At 38.8% G+C, this 20,833-nt stretch overlaps 2 protein-coding genes across 2 annotated transcripts; both read right to left on the reverse strand.

The window, feature by feature from the left end:
• Positions 1 to 11,698: 11,698 nt before the first annotated feature.
• On the reverse strand, positions 11,699 to 12,301 carry LOC139868515 (uncharacterized). The gene is made up of 2 exons (XM_071856854.1): positions 11,958 to 12,301; positions 11,699 to 11,867 (listed from the first exon to the last, which is right to left on the reverse strand). The coding sequence occupies exons 1-2, from the start codon at positions 12,299 to 12,301 to the stop codon at positions 11,699 to 11,701; spliced, it is 513 nt and encodes a 170-aa protein (XP_071712955.1).
• Positions 12,302 to 12,415: 114 nt separating this feature from the next.
• Positions 12,416 to 13,702, reverse strand: LOC139868516 (uncharacterized). Its single transcript, XM_071856855.1, has one exon. It carries the CDS (start codon positions 13,700 to 13,702, stop codon positions 12,416 to 12,418), a length of 1,287 nt encoding a protein of 428 aa, XP_071712956.1.
• Positions 13,703 to 20,833: the final 7,131 nt, after the last annotated feature.

The following is a 20,833-nucleotide window of genomic DNA, read 5'->3' on the forward strand; positions in this document are numbered from 1 at the left end:
TAAAAATCTGTGAAAGTGAGTTATAGTCCCACTTTTAAAATCTAATATTTTTGGGATGAGAATACATGCAGGTTTTATAAATGATTTACAAAATAGACACAAGTACGTGAAACTACATTCTATGGTTGAATTATCGAAATCGAATATGCCCCTTTTTATTAAGTCTGGTAATCTAAGAATTAGGGAACAGACACCCTAATTGACGCGAATCCTAAAGATAGATCTATTGGGCCTAACAAACCCCATCCAAAGTACCGGATGCTTTAGTACTTCGAAATTTATATCATATCCGAAGGGTGTCCCGGAATGATGGGGATATTCTTATATATGCATCTTGTTAATGTTGGTTACCAGGTGTTCACCATATGAATGATTTTTATCTCTATGTATGGGATGTGTATTGAAATATGAAATCTTGTGGTCTATTATTATGATTTGATATATATAGGTTAAACCTATAACTCACCAACATTTTTGTTGACGTTTTAAGCATGTTTATTCTCAGGTGATTATTAAGAGCTTCCGCTGTCACATACTTAAATAAGGATGAGATTTGGAGTCCATGCTTGTATGATATTGTGTAAAAACTGCATTCAAGAAACTTATTTTGTTGTAACATATTTGTATTGTAAACCATTATGTAATGATCGTGTGTAAACAGGATATTTTAGATTATCATTATTTGATAATCTACTTAAAGCTTTTTAAAACCTTTATCTATGAAATAAAGGTTATGGTTTGTTTTAAAAATGAATGCAGTCTTTGAAAAACGTCTCATATAGAGGTCAAAACCTCGCAACGAAATCAATTAATATGGAACGTTTTTAATCAATAAGAACGGGACATTTCAGTTGGTATCCGAGCGTTGGTCTTAGAGAACCAGAATTTTGCATTAGTGTGTCTTATCGAGTTTGTTAGGATGCATTAGTGAGTCTGGACTTCGACCGTGTTTACTTGAAAAATGATTGGTTAACATATTTTGTTGGAAACTATATATTTTTAACATGTGAATATTATGTGATATATTAATCTCTTAACGCGTTTGATATTATGTGATAGATGTCTACCTCTAGAACAAGTCCCATTGACTCACCTAATAATAATGAAGAGTCAAATGTAAATTGGAATGATTCGTGGACTGATTCACAAGTTCCCGAAGAGGAACCGGAAGAAGAATCGGAACCGGAAGAAGAATCGGAACCGGATGAAGAAATAGAACTGGTGGGGGAAATAATAAAACGGTTAAGTAAAAGAAAATCGTCAACCAACCGACCAAGGTTAATTATGGTCAATGGTGTTTCCGCCAAGGAAGCAAAATATTGGGAGGATTACCAATTCTCCGATGAATCGGATTCCGACGAGAATTTCGATAATGTTATAGAAATTACCCCAACTGAATTTAAAAAGGCAAAAGAAAATAATAAGGGAAAGGGCATAAAAATATAGAAATCTAATTCCAACCCCGATGAACTTTATATGTATCGTCAACCCCCGAAGTCCTTAAGTTGTAACAATGACCCGGGAACCTCTAAAATACCAGGTTTTTCTAAACCAATGTGGAAAATGATGGCTCGTATTAGGGGAACATCATATATCCCTAGAAACTTGGCAAAACGAACCAAAACCGAAGAAGAAGAAGAAGAAACAAGCAAGTCGGAATAAGATAGTTGTATTCGTGTGGTGTAATATATGTAATATAGTGTGCTTATGCTTTATGATATATGTAAAAATTGCTTGTATTAATAAGTATTTTTTTTTATGAATCTAACTCTTGTCTATTTTACAGTATAAAAACACAAAATGGATAGATAACCCAATATTTTAAGAGACCTACCGGAGACATGATTATGAAATCTTGTCTAGAGTCGGTCAGAATTCTTCGGCACAACTATTTAAGGCGAGATCAGTTTGTAAGACATTCGAAGAACGTTCCAAGAATGCCTTGGTTTATAAAAGGCTTTCGTTCGAAAGATGGGGGATATCACATTGGGAAATCCATAAGTTACGATGTGTTTACTTTGACGCATATATTGCGGGGAACCCAAATGCTATTTTACGCAATGGGTTAAGAAATTATTTTGACTCAATATATCCGAATATTGGACTTCGTGATTTAGAAAAAGCGGCTAACATGCAACATAAAGAACCATGTTATACTTACGGATTAGTAATGTTCGCTTCTCACCAAAGTGAGAACAAGAACATCGGGCTACAACTATTAAACAAAACGTTTCCACAAGTGACGGAGTCGGTAATTGGGGTAAGAAATGAGGTTTTTAGATTGTTACGGGACTGTTGGACATTACGTAACCCTCGTCCCTTTGACGACGTTACAACACGTTGTCTTATCAACGGCCATAACGGTTATGTTCCACAAGACCAAGGATGGGAAGTAATCCTAGTAAAACCAGAATGCATGACTTGTTTCTGGACGTATGAATTACGTATCTTTATTGCCTTTGCTGAACGACTTGTGTACTAGCTAGAATTATCTTCACAACCATCTTGTATCAAATTTATTGTGTGCTATATTTCATGCTATATGTAAAATAAGCGGTATTGTAAGTTTGTAAAATATTGTGTAAAAGTTTGAACGTGAAATATTATTATAATCAGTTTTTCATATAGAATTGTAGTAGTTGAATTGTATATTAGCTACTAAGTATGAACTTAACGGGTAGGTACTACCCGAATTTAAACTTATAAAATGCTAATATGAAGAAAAAGCTTTTATAAATGAGTTCATATTATGCTACGAAATACTATTAACTACTCTTAATATTCTGTATGATTAACTTGTTCCATTTGACTATTTTGAAGGAAATGGCACCGACTACTCGACACACCGTGAATATGAATGAAGAGGAATTCCGTACTTTTCTAGTTTCAAACATAGCCGCAGTACAGGCTGCACTACATACCAACAATAACCTTGGATCTAGCAGTACAGGAAATCGTGTAGGATGCACCTACAAAGAATTCACTGCCTGCAAACCTTTCGAATTTGATGGAACCGAAGGACCGATCGGATTGAAACGGTGGACCGAGAAGGTCGAATCGGTGTTTGCCATAAGTAAGTGTACTGAAGAGGACAAAGTGAAGTACGCTACGCATACCTTCACAGGTTCTGCGTTAACATGGTGGAATACCTATCTAGAGCAAGTGGGACAAGACGATGCGTACACACTACCGTGGTCAGCATTCAAGCACTTGATGAACGAGAAGTACCGTCCCAGAACCGAGGTCAATAAGCTCAAGACAGAACTTAGAGGGTTACGAACCCAAGGATTTGATATTACCACGTACGAAAGACGATTCACAGAATTGTGCCTATTGTGTCCGGGAGCATTCAAAGATGAGGAAGAGAAGATCGACGCGTTTGTGAAAGGATTACCGGAAAGAATCCAAGAAGATATAAGTTCACACGAGCCCGCCTCCATACAACAGGCATGTAGAATGGCTCACAAACTAGTGAACCAGATTGAAGAAAGAATTAAAGAACAGACTACTGAAGAGGCCAATGTGAAGCAAGTCAAAAGAAAGTTGGAGGAAAACGGTGATAAGAATCACCAATACAACAACAACAGCAATTACAACAATAATCGCAACAATTATCCCAACAATCGCAACATCAATCGCAACTACAACAAACGGCCCAACAACAACAACAACAACAACAACAACTACAATAATCATCCCAACAACAATAATAACCGCAACAACAACAACAATCAGAAGCAGCTATGCCAAAGGTGTGAAAAGTATCACTCGGGGTTCTGCACCAAATTTGCAACAAGTGTAAAAGAAATGGTTATAGCGCAGTGAAGTGTGAGGTCTACAGACCAGGGGTTAATAGAACGAAAGGAACAAATGGTGTCGGAACGAGTAATGGCAGAGCAAGTAGTGTCGGAGCAAGTTATGCCAATGTAGTTTGTTATAAATGTGGAAAACCGGGCCACATTATTAGAAATTGCCCGAACCAGGAGAACACGAATGGACAAGGCCGCGGAAGAGTTTTCAATATTAATGCGGCAGAGGCACAGGAAGACCCGGAGCTTGTTAAGGGTACGTTTCTTATTGACAATAAATCTGCTTATGTTTTATTTGATTCGGGTGTGGATAGAAGCTATATGAGTAGAGATTTTTGTGCTAAATTAAGTTGTCCATTGACGCCTTTGGATAGTAAATTTTTACTCGAATTACCAAATGGTAAATTAATTTCAGCAGATAATATATGTCAGAATCGAGAAATTAAACTGGTTAGCGAAACATTTAAGATTGATTTGATACCAGTAGAGTTAGGGAGTTTTGATGTGATAATCGGTATGGACTGGTTGAAAGAAGTGAAAGCAGAGATCGTTTGTTACAAAAATGCAATTCGCATTATACGAGAAAAAGGAAAATCCTTAATGGTGTACGGAGAAAAGGGAAACATGAAGCTACATCTTATTAGTAATTTGAAGGCACAAAAACTAATAAGAAAAGGTTGCTATGCTGTTCTAGCACACGTCGAGAAAGTAGAAACTGAAGAAAAGAGCATCAATGATGTTCCCATTGCAAAAGAATTTCCCGATGTATTTCTGAAAGAATTACCGGGATTACCCCCACATCGATCCATTGAATTTCAAATAGATCTTGTACCAGGAGCTGCACCAATAGCTCGTGCTCCTTACAGACTCGCACCCAGCGAGATGAAAGAACTGCAAAGCCAATTACAAGAACTTTTAGAGCGTGGTTTAATTCGACCAAGCACATCACTTTGGGGAGCTCCTGTTTTGTTTGTCAAGAAGAAAGATGGTACATTCAGGTTGTGTATCGACTACCGAGAGTTGAACAAACTTACCATCAAGAACCGCTACCCACTACCGAGAATCGACGACTTATTTGATCAACTACAAGGCTCGTCTGTTTATTCAAAGATTGACTTACGTTCCGGGTATCATCAAATGCGGGTGAAAGAAGATGATATTCCAAAGACTGCTTTCAGAACACGTTACGGTCATTACGAGTTTATGGTCATGCCGTTTGGTTTAACTAATGCACCAGCTGTGTTCATAGACCTTATGAACCGAGTGTGTGGACCATACCTTGACAAGTTTGTCATTGTTTTCATTGATGACATACTTATTTACTCAAAGAATGACCAAGAACACGGTGAACATTTGAGAAAGGTGTTAGAAGTATTGAGGAAGGAAGAATTGTACGCTAAGTTTTCAAAGTGTGCATTTTGGTTGGAAGAAGTTCAATTCCTCGGTCACATAGTGAACAAAGAAGGTATTAAGGTGGATCCGGCAAAGATAGAAACTGTTGAAAAGTGGGAAACCCCGAAAACTCCGAAACACATACGCCAGTTTTTAGGACTAGCTGGTTACTACAGAAGGTTCATCCAAGACTTTTCCAGAATAGCAAAACCCTTGACTGCATTAACGCATAAAGGGAAGAAATTTGAATGGAATGATGAACAAGAGAAAGCGTTTCAGTTATTGAAGAAAAAGCTAACTACGGCACCTATATTGTCATTGCCTGAAGGGAATGATGATTTTGTGATTTATTGTGACGCATCAAAGCAAGGTCTAGGTTGTGTATTAATGCAACGAACGAAGGTGATTGCTTATGCGTCTAGACAATTGAAGATTCACGAACAAAATTATACGACGCATGATTTGGAATTAGGCGCGGTTGTTTTTGCATTAAAGACTTGGAGGCACTACTTATATGGTGTCAAAAGTATTATATATACCGACCACAAAAGTCTTCAACACATATTTAATTAGAAACAACTGAATATGAGGCAGCGTAGGTGGATTGAATTATTGAATGATTACGACTTTGAGATTCGTTACCACCCGGGGAAGGCAAATGTGGTAGCCGATGCCTTGAGCAGGAAGGACAGAGAACCCATTCGAGTAAAATCTATGAATATAATGATTCATAATAACCTTACTACTCAAATAAAGGAGGCGCAACAAGGATTTTTAAAAAAGGGAAATTTAAAGGATGAAATACCCAAAGGATCGGAGAAGCATCTTAATATTCGGGAAGACGGAACCCGGTATAGGGCTGAAAGGATTTGGGTACCAAAATTTGGAGATATGAGAGAAATGGTACTTAGAGAAGCTCATAAAACCAGATACTCAATACATCCTGGAACGGGGAAGATGTACAAGGATCTCAAGAAACATTTTTGGTGGCCTGGTATGAAAGCCGATGTTGCTAAATACGTAGGAGAATGTTTGACGTGTTCTAAGGTGAAAGCTGAGCATCAGAAACCATCAGGTCTACTTCAACAACCCGAAATCCTGGAATGGAAATGGGAAAACATTACCATGGATTTCATCACTAAATTGCCAAGGACTGCAAGTGGTTTTGATACTATTTGGGTAATAGTTGATCGTCTCACCAAATCAGCACACTTCCTGCCAATAAGAGAAGATGACAAGATGGAGAAGTTAGCACGACTGTATTTGAAGGAAGTCATCTCCAGACATGGAATGCCAATCTCTATTATCTCTGATAGGGATGGCAGATTTATTTCAAGATTCTGGCAGACATTACAGCAAGCATTAGGAACTCGTCTAGACATGAGTACTGCCTATCATCCACAAACTGATGGGCAGAGCGAAAGGACGATACAAACGCTTGAAGACATGCTACGAGCATGTGTTATTGATTTTGGAAACAGTTGGGATCGACATCTACCGTTAGCAGAATTTTCCTACAACAACAGCTACCATTCAAGCATTGAGATGGCGCCGTTTGAAGCACTTTATGGTAGAAAGTGCAGGTCTCCGATTTGTTGGAGTGAAGTTGGGGATAGACAGATTACGGGTCCGGAGATTATACAAGAAACTACCGAGAAGATCATCCAAATTCAACAACGGTTGAAAACCGCCCAAAGTCGACAAAAGAGCTACGCTGACATTAAAAGAAAAGATATAGAATTTGAAATTGGAGAGATGGTCATGCTTAAAGTTGCACCTTGGAAAGGCATTGTTCGATTTGGTAAACGAGGGAAATTAAATCCAAGGTATATTAGACCATTCAAGATTATTGATCGTGTCGGACCAGTAGCTTACCGACTTGAGTTACCTCAACAACTCGCGGCTGTACATAACACTTTCCACGTCTCGAATTTGAAGAAATGTTTTGCTAAAGAAGATATCACTATTCCGTTAGATGAAATCCAAATTAACGAAAAACTTCAATTCATCGAAGAACCCGTCGAAATAATGGATCGTGAGGTTAAAAGACTTAAGCAAAACAAGATACCAATTTTTAAGGTTCGATGGAATGCTCGTAGAGGACCCGAGTTCACCTGGGAGCGTGAAGATCAGATGAAGAAGAAATACCCGCATCTATTTCCAGAAGATTCGTCAACACCTTCAACAGCTTAAAATTTCGGGACGAAATTTATTTAACGGGTAGGTACTGTAGTGACCCGAACTTTTCCATGTTTATATATATTAATTGAGATTGATATTTACATGATTAAATTTTTCCAACATGTTAAGCAATCAAACTTGTTAAGACTTGATTAATTGAAATATGTTTCATATAGATAATTGACCACCCAAGTTGACCGGTGATTCACGAACGTTAAAACTTGTAAAAACTATATGATGACATATATATGGATATATATATATAGTTAACATGATACTATGATAAGTAAACATATCATTAAGTATATTAACAATGAACTACATATGTAAAAACAAGACTACTAACTTAATGATTTTTAAACGAGACATATATGTAACGATTATCGTTGTAAAGACATTTAATGTATATATATCATATTAAGAGATATTCATACATGATAATATCATGATAATATAATAATTTAAAATCTCTTTTGATATTATAAACATTGGGTTAACCACATTTAACAAGATCGTTAACCTAAAGGTTTCAAAACAACACTTACATGTAACGACTAATGATGACTTAACGACTCAGTTAAAATGTATATACAAGTAGTGTTTTAATATGCATTTATACACTTCTGAAAGACTTCAATACACTTATCAAAATACTTCTACTTAACAAAAATGCTTACAATTACATCCTCGTTCAGTTTCATCAACAATTCTACTCGTATGCACCCGTATTCGTACTCGTACAATACACAGCTTTTAGATGTATGTACTATTGGTATATACACTCCAATGATCAGCTCTTAGCAGCCCATGTGAGTCACCTAACACATGTGGGAACCACCATTTGGCAACTAGCATGAAATATCTCATAAAATTACAAAAATATGAGTAATCATTCATGACTTATTTACATGAAAACAAAATTACATATCCTTTATATCTAATTCATACACCAACGACCAAGAATACTTTCAAGTTTGCTAGCTCACTTCCAATCTTGTAAGGTGATCATCCAACCTCAAGAAATCTTTGTTTCTTACAGTAGGTTATCATTCTAATACAAGGTAATAATCATATTCAAACTTTGGTTCAATTTCTATAACTATAACAATCTTATTTCAAGTGATGATCTTACTTGAACTTGTTTTCGTGTCATGATTCTGCTTCAAGAACTTCGAGCCATCCAAGGATCCGTTGAAGCTAGATCCATTTTTCTATTTTCCAGTAGGTTTATCCAAGGAACTTAAGGTAGTAATGATGTTCATAACATCATTCGATTCATACATATAAAGCTATCTTATTCGAAGGTTTAAACTTGTAATCACTAGAACATAGTTTAGTTAATTCTAAACTTGTTCGCAAACAAAAGTTAATCCTGCTAACTTCACTTTTAAAATCAACTAAACACATGTTCTATATCTATATGATATGCTAACTTAATGATTTTAAACCTGGAAACACGAAAAACACCGTAAAACTGGATTTACGCCGTCGTAGTAACACCGCGGGCTGTTTTGGGTTAGTTAATTAAAAACTATGATAAACTTTGATTTAAAAGTTGTTATTCTGAGAAAATGATTTTTATTATGAACATGAAACTATATCCAAAAATTATGGTTAAACTCAAAGTGGAAGTATGTTTTCTAAAATGGTCATCTAGACGTCGTTCTTTCGACTGAAATGATTACCTTTACAAAAATGACTTGTAACTTATTTTTCCAACTATAAACCTATACTTTTTCTGTTTAGATTTATAAAATAGAGTTCAAAATGAAACCATAGCAATTTAATTCTCTCAAAACGGATTTAAAATGAAGAAGTTATGGGTAAAACAAGATTGGATAATTTTTCTCATTTTAGCTACGTGAAAATTGGTAACAAATCTATTCCAACCATAACTTAATCAACTTGTATTGTATATTATGTAATCTTGAGATACCATAGACACGTATACAATGTTTCGACCTATCATGTCGACACATCTATATATATTTCGGAACAACCATAGACACTCTATATGTGAATGTTGGAGTTAGCTATACAGGGTTGAGGTTAATTCCAAAATATATATAGTTTGAGTTGTGATCAATACTGAGATACGTATACACTGGGTCGTGGATTGATTCAACATAATATTTATCGATTTATTTCTGTACGTCTAACTGTGGACAACTAGTTGTAGGTTACTAACGAGGACAACTGACTTAATAAACTTAAAACATCAAAATATATTAAAAGTGTTGTAAATATATTTTGAACATACTTTGATATATATGTATATATTGTTATAGGTTCGTGAATCAACCAGTGGCCAAGTCTTACTTCCCGACGAAGTAAAAATCTGTGAAAGTGAGTTATAGTCCCACTTTTAAAATCTAATATTTTTGAGATGAGAATACATGCAGGTTTTATAAATGATTTACAAAATAGACACAAGTACGTGAAACTACATTCTATGGTTGAATTATCGAAATCGAATATGCCCCTTTTTATTAAGTCTGGTAATCTAAGAATTAGGGAACAGACACCCTAATTGACGCGAATCCTAAAGATAGATCTATTGGGCCTAACAAATCCCATCCAAAGTACCGGATGCTTTAGTACTTTGAAATTTATATCATATCCGAAGGGTGTTCCCGAATGATGGGGATATTCTTATATATGCATCTTGTTAATGTTGGTTACCAGGTGTTCACCATATGAATGATTTTTATCTCTATGTATGGGATGTGTATTGAAATATGAAATCTTTTGGTCTATTATTATGATTTGATATATATAGGTTAAACCTATAACTCACCAATATTTTTGTTGACGTTTTAAGCATGTTTATTCTCAGGTGATTATTAAGAGCTTCCGCTGTCACATACTTAAATAAGGACGAGATTTGGAGTCCATGCTTGTATGATATTGTATAAAAACTGCATTCAAGAAACTTATTTTGTTGTAACATATTTGTATTGTAAACCATTATGTAATGGTCGTGTGTAAACAGGATATTTTAGATTATCATTATTTGATAATCTACTTAAAGCTTTTTAAAACCTTTATCTATGAAATAAAGGTTATGGTTTGTTTTAAAAATGAATGCAGTCTTTGAAAAACGTCTAATATAGAGGTCAAAACCTCGCAACGAAATCAATTAATATGAAACGTTTTTAATCAATAAGAACGGGACATTTCATGAAAGAGGTGCTGGCCGCTCTTTCCACCGCCCAGGCACAGCACTTGCGTTCTCAATTCACCGTGTTTGCTCAGCACCTTGCGACGGATGAACTGAACCGGAGCGAGGCTGATGCTTGTCGCATTCACGAGCATTGTGTACTGTTTGAGAATGATAACCGTCGGGTGGCGGAATTTTCGGGCACGATTGTTCGCCTTGAAAGGGAGTTGGTGTCAGCCAAGGAGGCTTTGGAGCCTATCCAGAATGAGCTGCGTGTTTCCCGGGAAACACATGAGTCGTTGAAGGCTGCGCTTGCCCAAGAATAGAAGAAAGTCGCCTTACTTTTTGATGACAATAAAAAGTTATCGGAGAAGGTGTTGGCCACGTTAGGCGAACTTACCCGTCTTCAGCATGGTATTCCTGTGCTTTTTGCCCGACTCCTGAAGTCATCTATTGTTCATCAGCCATTCAATGCCTTTATTGAGGCCATCAAGAAGTTAACTATGTTTGAGGTGTTGAAGGCGGTGCAGCGTTTCTTGCCGCCTGGTAGCGCGGCCCAAAAGAAGAAGATTGACTTGAGCGCTACCTGTGTGCAGGATTGTCATCGGGCACATGAGGCTCTCGACCGAATTAGTTTTGAAGAACTAGACAACATCTGTAGGGACGAGAACTCATCCGTTGAGGATATTATAAATTACCAACCGTAGAGATATCCACTCGGTTATCTTTTATATGATTAGTTTGAGTTCTGTATTTTGTTGTATGTTGTGTATACACTAGTTTACTTTGCTGTGAGTTGCATATGTTGTCATGACAAAAACGTAGATATCTAGACTATGCTTGAGTGTGGTCGAGTTGTTTATACGGTAGAAACGGACCACCAATGATATCGCCGGACGTCCTTGTCATCCGTTAAGGTTCTTCAAGGGGTGTCCGCCTACCAACGAAAGCTAGAAAGCATTTCTTCTGGCGGTAGGTCTGAAATATGCCGAAAGACTTTCGATTTTAATTGTGTCATATTCAGCGTCATTACAGTGCATAAGTATAAAAAAATGAAATTTTATTGATGACTTATACATAGAAATTATTTGAGTACATAGGTGCTTTGCATTTCTGCCATCCGAGTGGGTGATTAGTCCTCCCGGTCACAGATAAGTTACACGTGATATTTCTTCAAATGGAAGGCGTGCCAAGGGCATTGTATCGGAACCCCATCTGGTGTCTCCAGGTGGTATGCACCATACTCAGTTATTCCGATAACCCTGTAGGGTCCCTCCCATTTGGGGCCCAATTTTTGGACGTCTTGCTGTTGGCTGGCCTCATTGCTGCGTAACACCAAATCGTTTAACTGAAAGTCCAGTGGCTTGACTTTTTTGTCATATTGGTTTGCGATTTGTTGTTTCTTCTCGGCTTACCGGATATGTGCTATTGTCCGACGTTCTTCTAAAGCATCTAAGTTTTCTCGTAATGCGTCATCATTTTGTTGTGCATCGAATGCTATTATTCGGTCAGTTGGGACAAGCACTTCAGCCGGTATAACCGCTTCGGTTCCGTACACTAGACTGACAGGTGTTTCGTTCGTACTATCTTTCGGTGTTGTCCGGTGTGCCCATAGTACATGTTGTAGTTCGTCCACCCATCCTTGTCGATGTTTGCCTAGTCTTGATTTTATGCCAACAATGATGTCCCTGTTAGTGACCTCGACTTGTCCGTTGGCTTGCGGATAGGCCAAGAAAGTGAATGAATGTTGAATGTCCATGTCTGCACACCAGTCTTTAAATGGATTGTGTGCGAACTGTGTGTCGTTGTCGCTGACTATCTCTCGTGGTAAGCCGAAATGACAAACAATGTCCTCCCATACAAAGGTTAAGATTTATCTTCCCGTAATCGTGCTTAACGGTCTCGCCTCAACCCATTTAGTAAAGTAGTCGATTGCGACTACTAAAAATTTAACATTGCAGATACATCGTGGGAATGGGCCGAAAATGTCGATCCCCCATTTGCAAAACGGCCAAGCGGCGTGTATGGGAATCATGTTTCGACGAGGGGATCTGTTGACGGGATTGTGTATCTGGCATGCCTCGCAGTTTACGATCAGGTCATATGTATCTCGGTACATGTGTGGCCAGAAATAACCCATTCTCTTGATCCTGCTAACTATCGATCGGTAGCCGGAGTGCGTTGAGCAGGCTCCCTTATGCATTTCTCGTATTATCTCTTTGGCCTGTGCCGGGCCAACACACTTTAAGTAGGGCTCTGTGAACGATTTCCTATACAGGATTGCGTTTTTAAAGTAATACAATGGTGCCCGCATTCGTATCCTACGGGCTTGTAATTTGTCTTCTGGTAGTGTACCGTCGGCAAGATATTTTATGAAGGGTGTCATCCAATATTCTTCTTCTGTTGTGATCGTCGCCATGAGGGTATCCTCTTCAGTTGACTTCCTTTCCAGTACTTCAACCAAAACTTTTTTAGTGAAATGATCGTATAGCAAAGAGGAGAGCTTGCTCAAAGCATCTACTTTCTTGTTACGATTACGGGGTATTTGTTTTATTTCGAATGCCGAAAAGGTGTTGGTTAGTGCCTTTGTGAGTTCTAGGTATTTTTGCATCGATGTGTCTCTTGCTTCGAAGCTGCCGTTTAACTGGCTTGCCACCAATTGGGAGTCGACATAAGCTGCGAGCTGTCGTAGAACGATACTTTTAGCTAAGCGTAATCGGGCTATTAGTGCTTCGTATTCCGCCTCGTTGTTTGAGGCGGCGAATTTCAACCGGATAGCGTAAGTTATTTCTTCTTTGTTTGGGGAAACAAGGAGTTTGCCTATGCCAGCACCCTCCTCACTTGACGTACCGTCCGTATATAGTTCCCAGAATTCGTCTGTCTCTCTTCTTGTAACTGTGGTTTCGCCCGACTTGATCATGTCGGAAGGGAGCTCTACCAGGAAGTCTGCTATGACTTGGCCCTTGATCGAATGTCTCGGGAGGAAAGTGATTTCGTGCTCTCCGAGTTCGATTGACCATTTCACCATTCTTCCGGAGATTTCCGGCCTAGTCAGGGCGTGTTTAATTGGTTGGTCTGTGAAAACTTGTATCGGATGCGCTTGAAAATAGCGCCGGAGCCGTCTGGCTGTATGTACTAAAGCGTAGATTAGTTTTTCCATGGCCGGGTAATTTACTTCTCCATTTTGCAATACTTTGCTTACAAAGTACACTGGCATTTGAATTTTACCTTATCGGCAATTAGGACCGAGCAGATTGCCTCAGAGGAGGCGGCCAGGTATACCGTTAGGGTTTCACCCGGTATAGGTTCTGTTAATGCTGGCCGCTTTTTTAAGAATGCCTTCATATCCTGGAAGGCTCTCTCGGCCTCATCCGTCCATATGAAATCTTTTTTGCTCAAGCAACCTTTTAACGTCTGGAAAAAGGGGAGAGCCTTGTCGATGGCTCGTGACAAGAACCTTGTTAGTGCCGCTAGTTTTCCATTTAGGCTCTGCACGTCTTTTTTACTCCTGGGTGATATCTTCGATTGCTTCGATCTTCTTTGGGTTTGCCATGATTCCTCTCGGAGTGATCATGAAACCCAAGAAACAGCCTTCGTTCATTCCGAAAGATCATTTTGACGGATTTAGTTACATATCGATCTTGCGTAGCGAATCGAACATTTCGATGATGTCTAAAATCATTTGTTCTTCTGTTTTGCTCTTGATGACGATGTCGTCCACGTATGCTTCGACATTTTGTCCGATTTGGTCCTGGAATGCTTTTTCGATTAGCTGTTGGTATGTTGCTCTGGTATTCTTTAGCCCAAATGGCATTTTGGTAAAGCAAAAGATACCCGTGAATAATGCGGTTTTTTCTTCGTTAATTTCTGCCATAGGGATTTGTTGATAACCCCTGTATGCATCCAGGAAGCTCAGAAACGGGTACCCTGAGAGGGACTCGACTTTCCAGTCAATTTCCGGCAGAGGGTAGTTGTCCTATGGGCATGCTTTGATGATGTCTTTGTAGTCGACACACATGCGCCAAGATCCGTCTGCCTTTTTTACCATCACGGGGTTCGCCACCCATGTTTGATATTTTACTTTTTTCATTATACCGGCGTCAACCAGTCATTGTACCTCGTTGTCCAGGAAATCTCTATGTTCTAACACCATTGGTCTTTTCTTCTGAACAACCGGTGTGATATTTGGGTTTATGTTTAGCCAATGTTGGGCTATTTCGCGTGGGACACCCGTCATGTTGGACGGTTCCCAGGCGAAGACATCTATACTTGCTGCTAAGAGTTTGCAGAGCGTATCCTTTATGTTGGTGCTTAAAGTATCACCAATCTGGATTCGTTGGTCTGGGTACTTGGGATTTGGGGATACGTAGCCGTTATCATGGACTACAATATCATTGCTTCCTTTGAATATTTGCATACATTCGATTGGTTCCATTTCTTGTGTCCAGATTGTAGCGACTCCGACCGGAGTCGGGAACTTCAGCATTCCATGTACTGTTGACGCAATTACACCAAACTTCTGCATGGCATTACGTCCCAAGATAACGTTATACCGTGAGTCTGTTTTGACTATGGCGAATTCGATGTCTGCCGCACTTTGGAAGGGTAATGTTCCCAAGATGACCTCCAGCGTGATGGAGCCCGCCGGCCAAGTTGCAGCACTGTTGAACCCCTCCAATGTCAAAGTTGCGGCTTTCTTCTGCCGTCTAATGTTTTCTGGTAGCTGCAGAAAACAATGTTCAAACATGACTTCTGCCCCTGCACCGGTGTCGGTGTATATTCGCCTAATTTGGCAATTGGATATATGTGCCCGTATAATAACTGGGTGCGAGGATTGGTTGATATTAAATAACGAGTGGAAGACGATGGGTTAGTGCTTTCATTCATCTAACGCCCCTGATTTTCGTCATTGTCCCACGACCCATGAGTGAATCATATACACATCAGCGTCGAAGGTGCTGTGTATGCTTGTTTCTTCATTTTCCAGCTCATCGTGGCGAGTTGTGATTAATTTCGTACCTTTAGATAGCGCCACTTGACCAAACTAAAATCGTCTAGTATGAATAGATTTCGGGTATGAGTGCTTGATTTGGGAGAAATAGTAAGTCGAATGTTTTAACTCCAATAATTGTGCAAACCTCAATTTGGAATGTGGATTCCAAGGGTGTAAGACAATCGATTGAATTAACCTTATGATCGGAATCGAATAAGTTAATATCTAAAAGCGAGGATTAATTCCGACGATGACCGGAGCACCGGCCGGAATTGGTTTAACGACTGGAGTAATGTTATCGCAATTAATTTGGGTAGAGTAACATTAATGCATCCAGTGTTCTCCGAATGAAAGATCTTTTTTACGTATTTATAGATGTCTAGGAGGGAATGATGACGTGGCACATGTCCCTTTCATGGTTGTAAAAAACTTTGTCAATCCCGAGGGGTGATGTGGAACCTGTCCCTTTCATGGGGAATAACAGATCCTAACGAACTTCCCTAGATTCGCTGGCTGACGTGGCGTGCAACTTGCTTGCATGCTTACTCCGTCGTTAGGTAATCGTTCCGGGACGAAGTGTCTGCTCCGGGATAGTGCACTTACTCCGGGACAGCGTGCTTGTCCCGGGAGAATATCTTCGTGCTGAGATGGAATTCCATGTCAGTACTGACGACAGGTTAGTTCCGGTTACGGCATCACGGTGCTCTCAGTCTAGCCGGGAAGGTTTCGCTTTCTACTTTGTTCCAAGTGTTTCTTCACGGTTATGATTATCACGACTGGCTGTATGATGCCAGTTATGCATATGTCATTCGGTTTCTCAGTCTTGCCATTTTTCCGGCATGGTAAAGTTTCCGGGATGACATCAGGCGGACGTCGAGAAACGAAGTCCGTATTCCGGGACACGCGGTACCGGCTAAGATTTTTGCCGAGATGCTTGCCTGTTTTTGAGACGGATCATTATGCGTATCATTATTTGCCAAGACCGTTTTTGATGCCCGTTTGCCAAGGTAAGCCGTTTTTGATGCTCGTTTGCTGGCAGGCCGTTTTTCCTTATGGCAAGCCGTTTGCTGGATCGTAACTTGTCTTTCACCGTTTTCGCTCTAGAATCTTCGTTTTAGCTCTGTTTTTGACGATTCTTGGGCCCACACATTCGTAATTAAATATCCTACAACATGAGATTAAGTAAATAAACTTTTCCAAAAATTATAAAATAAGTTATTTAAACGCTAGTTAATCATCTTAGCCAGTTTTGCTCGCTTTTCCTCGTTTTTCATTCGTTTTTAGTGATTCTTAAAACATAGCCTTTGTAATGATATAATCTACCAAATGAAGCAAATAAATGCTTATTTGGATGATAAAGTCAATTACTTTATCATAAATGGGGCTAATATCGGGGGTAAAAACGTGACTTTTTAGCCGATATCAAGGTTGTTGTTGCGGTTGTTATTGTTATTGGGACAGTTGTTGTAGTTATTGTTGTTAGGATTAAGATTGTTGTTTTTGCGATTGATGTTGTGATTGTTGTTGTGATTGTTTTTGTGATTGTTGAAGCGATTGTTGTTGTTGTTATATTGGTGACTCTTGTCACTATTTTCTTCCCACTATCTCTTGACTTGTTTCATTTTGGCCTCCTCGGCCGCCTGTTCTTTAATTCTTCACTCAATCTGGCCTATAAGTTTGTGAGCCATTCGACTTGCCTTCTACATTGAGGTGGGCGCGTAAGAACTCACATCCTCCTGAATTCTCTCCGGTAACCCTTTCACATACGCGTCAATCTTTTCTTCATCATCTTCAAACACTCTTGGACACAATAGAGACAACTCTGTGAATCTTCGCTCGTATGTGGCAATATCGAATCCTTGCATTCGTAATTCTCGAAGCTCTGTCTTGAGCTTATTGACCTCGTTCTTGGGACGGTAATGCTCATTCATCATGTGTTTGAATGCTGAGCACGGTAGTGCGTAAGTAACATCTTGTCCCATCTGTTCGAGATAGGTGTTCTACCATGTTAACGCAGTACCTGTGAAAGTATGCGTGGCATACTTCACCCTATCTTCTTCAGCACATTTGCTTATAGCAAACACCGATTTGACCTTCTCGATCCACCGTTTTAGTCTGACTGGTCCTTCGGTTCCATTGAACTCAAGGGGTTTACAGGCAGGGAAAGCCTTGTAGGAGTATCCTACATGATTTCCTGTGGAATTAGGTCCACTGCTAGACCCTGAATTATTGTTGTTATTTTGCATTACAGCCTGCACTGCGGCTATGTTCGCAACAAGGAAAGCACGGAAATCTTCCTCGCTCATGTTCAGAGTTTGTCTGGTCGTTGGAGCTATTTCCTTCAAAAATAGCCAAAAAAGTTAAGTTAATCATATAGAATATCAGGAGTAGCCAATACTATTTTGTAGCATAATATGAACTTATTATAAAAGCTTTTTTTTTCTTTTTTTCTTTTTTTTGACATCCCATCTTCATACCTTTGTCTATTTCTTCTTGTGCCTAGAGAGAAAGGTATTTCACCAAAATTAGGTCTTTTTTGACCTATCAAAAACAGTCTGGAATTTCGGAATTTTTCGACAAGTGTTTGAAGTAAACTTGGTCGATCTATCTCTTTGAATTTCTAGATTTTGGAAATGAGAAAGGAAAGAGGGTGGAAAGGGTAACGTATTTGATAGTGAATTTGGGGTGAGTATTTTCTGATTCATCAACTCTTTGGCGTGAGTTGGTCGGTTTAAATGCGTGGAGTGGAAACGAAAATGGATGGTTTTTGTCTTCTCTATTCAGAATGATTTCGGAATGAGTATCACACCTACACCACGTATGGCGCTTACTAACTATTGGCCTTGAAATGTATGTCAAGGTCAAGTTCTAACTCTAAATGCTAACATCGGCACTCTCAACGGAAAAGATAGTGAAGCATTAAAAATGAATGCTTATTGAGCCATATTTGGGGTGCCTCACAAAAATTATATTGGGTCGATAATGCCTAGTCATGCAATGCTCTTTTAGAGAATCGGTTCATCCTTAAGAAGATTTATGTCCTCATTTGTCTTAATTTTAGAACAAACACGCTTGATTTTCGAAAGTACTTTTTCAGAAAGTATCATTTAGTAAAAAAAATTTTGAAAAATTTACGTAGAGGACAAAGAATCTAAATAGTAGGTATACTCGAAAATCTTAGTAAAATTTTAAGTTAAGAACATTTTTCGAGCATCCCATAGCTAATTACGGTGTACTACACCACTATCCCATACTTAGAGGAACATTGTCCTTAATGTTCATTCTTAGATTTTAGGGACTAAAATCCTATAATTAGAGTTTGAACATGTCGAAAAATATATCTAAGCTCAATATTGGGTTGGAATCCCACACTTAGTGATAAGCTTAGGATAGTGTATAGTTTAAGGATATAACGAAGAAAAATAAATAAACGAAGAGAAAGAAACGAGTTACTCCCATTTGGTGTGGCTGTGAGCTGAGGATCTGAAGGTAGACTGAGTCAGAACCATCTTCTGCTGGATTTGAATTGGTCTTCTTGAAGTGTACACGAGCTCATTAGGGCGCTCTCATCCTCCATACACCATCCACTAATAACTTGTAATGAAATAATCAACGGGTTTCCTTGTCGTTTCATCATTATTCAAAGAGTCTCCACCACAGGCATCAATAAGTGTCTATTACAACCAAAGATAGAAAACATTAATCCAAGACAGGTGATTAAGCTTTAGGCCATAAATTCACTGATTTGCGTTTTGATGAAAAAGTTATTTGAAAACTTGAGGGTTTCAAAATTAGGTTTTGAAAATTCAACAAATCAGTGTATGACTAAAAAGCTTAATCCCACACTTAAACTGTTGACTACCTTTAATTTTAAGACTTTTGAAATAATGTAGCAATTAATTTACTTAAGCCCAAGACAAGTAGGAGAAGTGAATTCGTCCTACGAAATGTTAAAAATTTTATTTTAAGTTTCACTTTTCACTTATTCAATTACTCTAATTATCCTAATCTAACTACTACTAAAGCTATAGAAAAATAAACACACGGGTTGCCTCCCGAGAAGCGCTTGTTTTTTTCGAGTCACGAGCCTGACTCTAGCCTTATTTCTCAGGAAATCTAGGCAGCTCCCTTGCATCCATCACTAGACACAAGAGGTAATATTGGAACATACCGATGATATTGAAGCGGAAGTAGAATAAGGTATGTCCAATGAAAGGAGAAGGTGGTTTGAAGTGAATGCTTTGTTTAACTTGAGGTATAACAAAGTTATCAACTTCTTTTACCTCCTTGACTGGTGCGGGTTGGTCAATGAAGTACTCATCACTCCATGATGTGTATGTCATTATGTGTTTGAGTGATGGTTTATAGGGTAGCCCTGACGCAAAACCCATCTTTCTTCTTTGTGACTTCAGGTTGGTGGTAATGTTGTACTCTAAGGATGGAGGTGGGACGATGTCCATTGATGTCTCCAATACGGTAACAACATTAGCAACTACTTCGACGCTAGAATCCTCCATCTCTTTCTTCTCATTCGGGCTTTGCATTTCTATTTCTTCATCCACCTCCTCGTCACTCTGGGTGGGAGATTCAAGTATAATTGGTTCAGAGAGTTCTTCTAGAACGAAATCCTCTCCAGTCAATAAAAGATTAAAATAAGGTGGGAGTGAAGATTGAGTTGGTATGGAGTGGTTATTCTTCTTGTCTTCTACTTCTATCTTCTTCTCTTCATTCTCGGAATAGAATGTGACTTTCCTAGTGGAGATGGTTTTTACTTTGGCGTTCCCATCAGAAGGACATATAGACTCGTCAATCGTGAAAGTCACCTATTCTCCACGGGCTCTCAAGGTGATAGTCCGTGAATAAACGTCAATGATTGCTTTGGTTGTATTCATGAAAGGCCTTCCTAAGATGATAGGGGTTTTCATGTCTTCTTTATAGTCCATACAAAGTCAGTCAGATAAAGGAATTTGTCGACCTTAACCATAACGTTCTCAGCTATTCCCTTAGGATATCTAGTGGATTGGTCAGCTAGCTGGATGCTCATTTTGGTAGGGTTAAGGTTTCCAATTTTGAATTTCTGGAACAGTGAGTAGGGCATGAGATTGAAGCTGGCACCAAGGTCAGCGAGAGAATGGATAGTACCAGATTGGTAGATAGAACAAGGAAGGGTAAATCTTCCGGTATCCCTAGTTTTTCAGGAAGAGTATTTAAGAGAATGGCTGAACAATCTGCATTCAGCGGGACATTGGGTGCTTCGGGTACCTTATCCTTGGTTGATAGGAGTTTCCTAAAATAATT

This window comes from Rutidosis leptorrhynchoides, chromosome 9 (assembly GCF_046630445.1).
Source record: "Rutidosis leptorrhynchoides isolate AG116_Rl617_1_P2 chromosome 9, CSIRO_AGI_Rlap_v1, whole genome shotgun sequence".
In the NCBI taxonomy this organism is placed as follows: domain Eukaryota; kingdom Viridiplantae; phylum Streptophyta; class Magnoliopsida; order Asterales; family Asteraceae; genus Rutidosis; species Rutidosis leptorrhynchoides.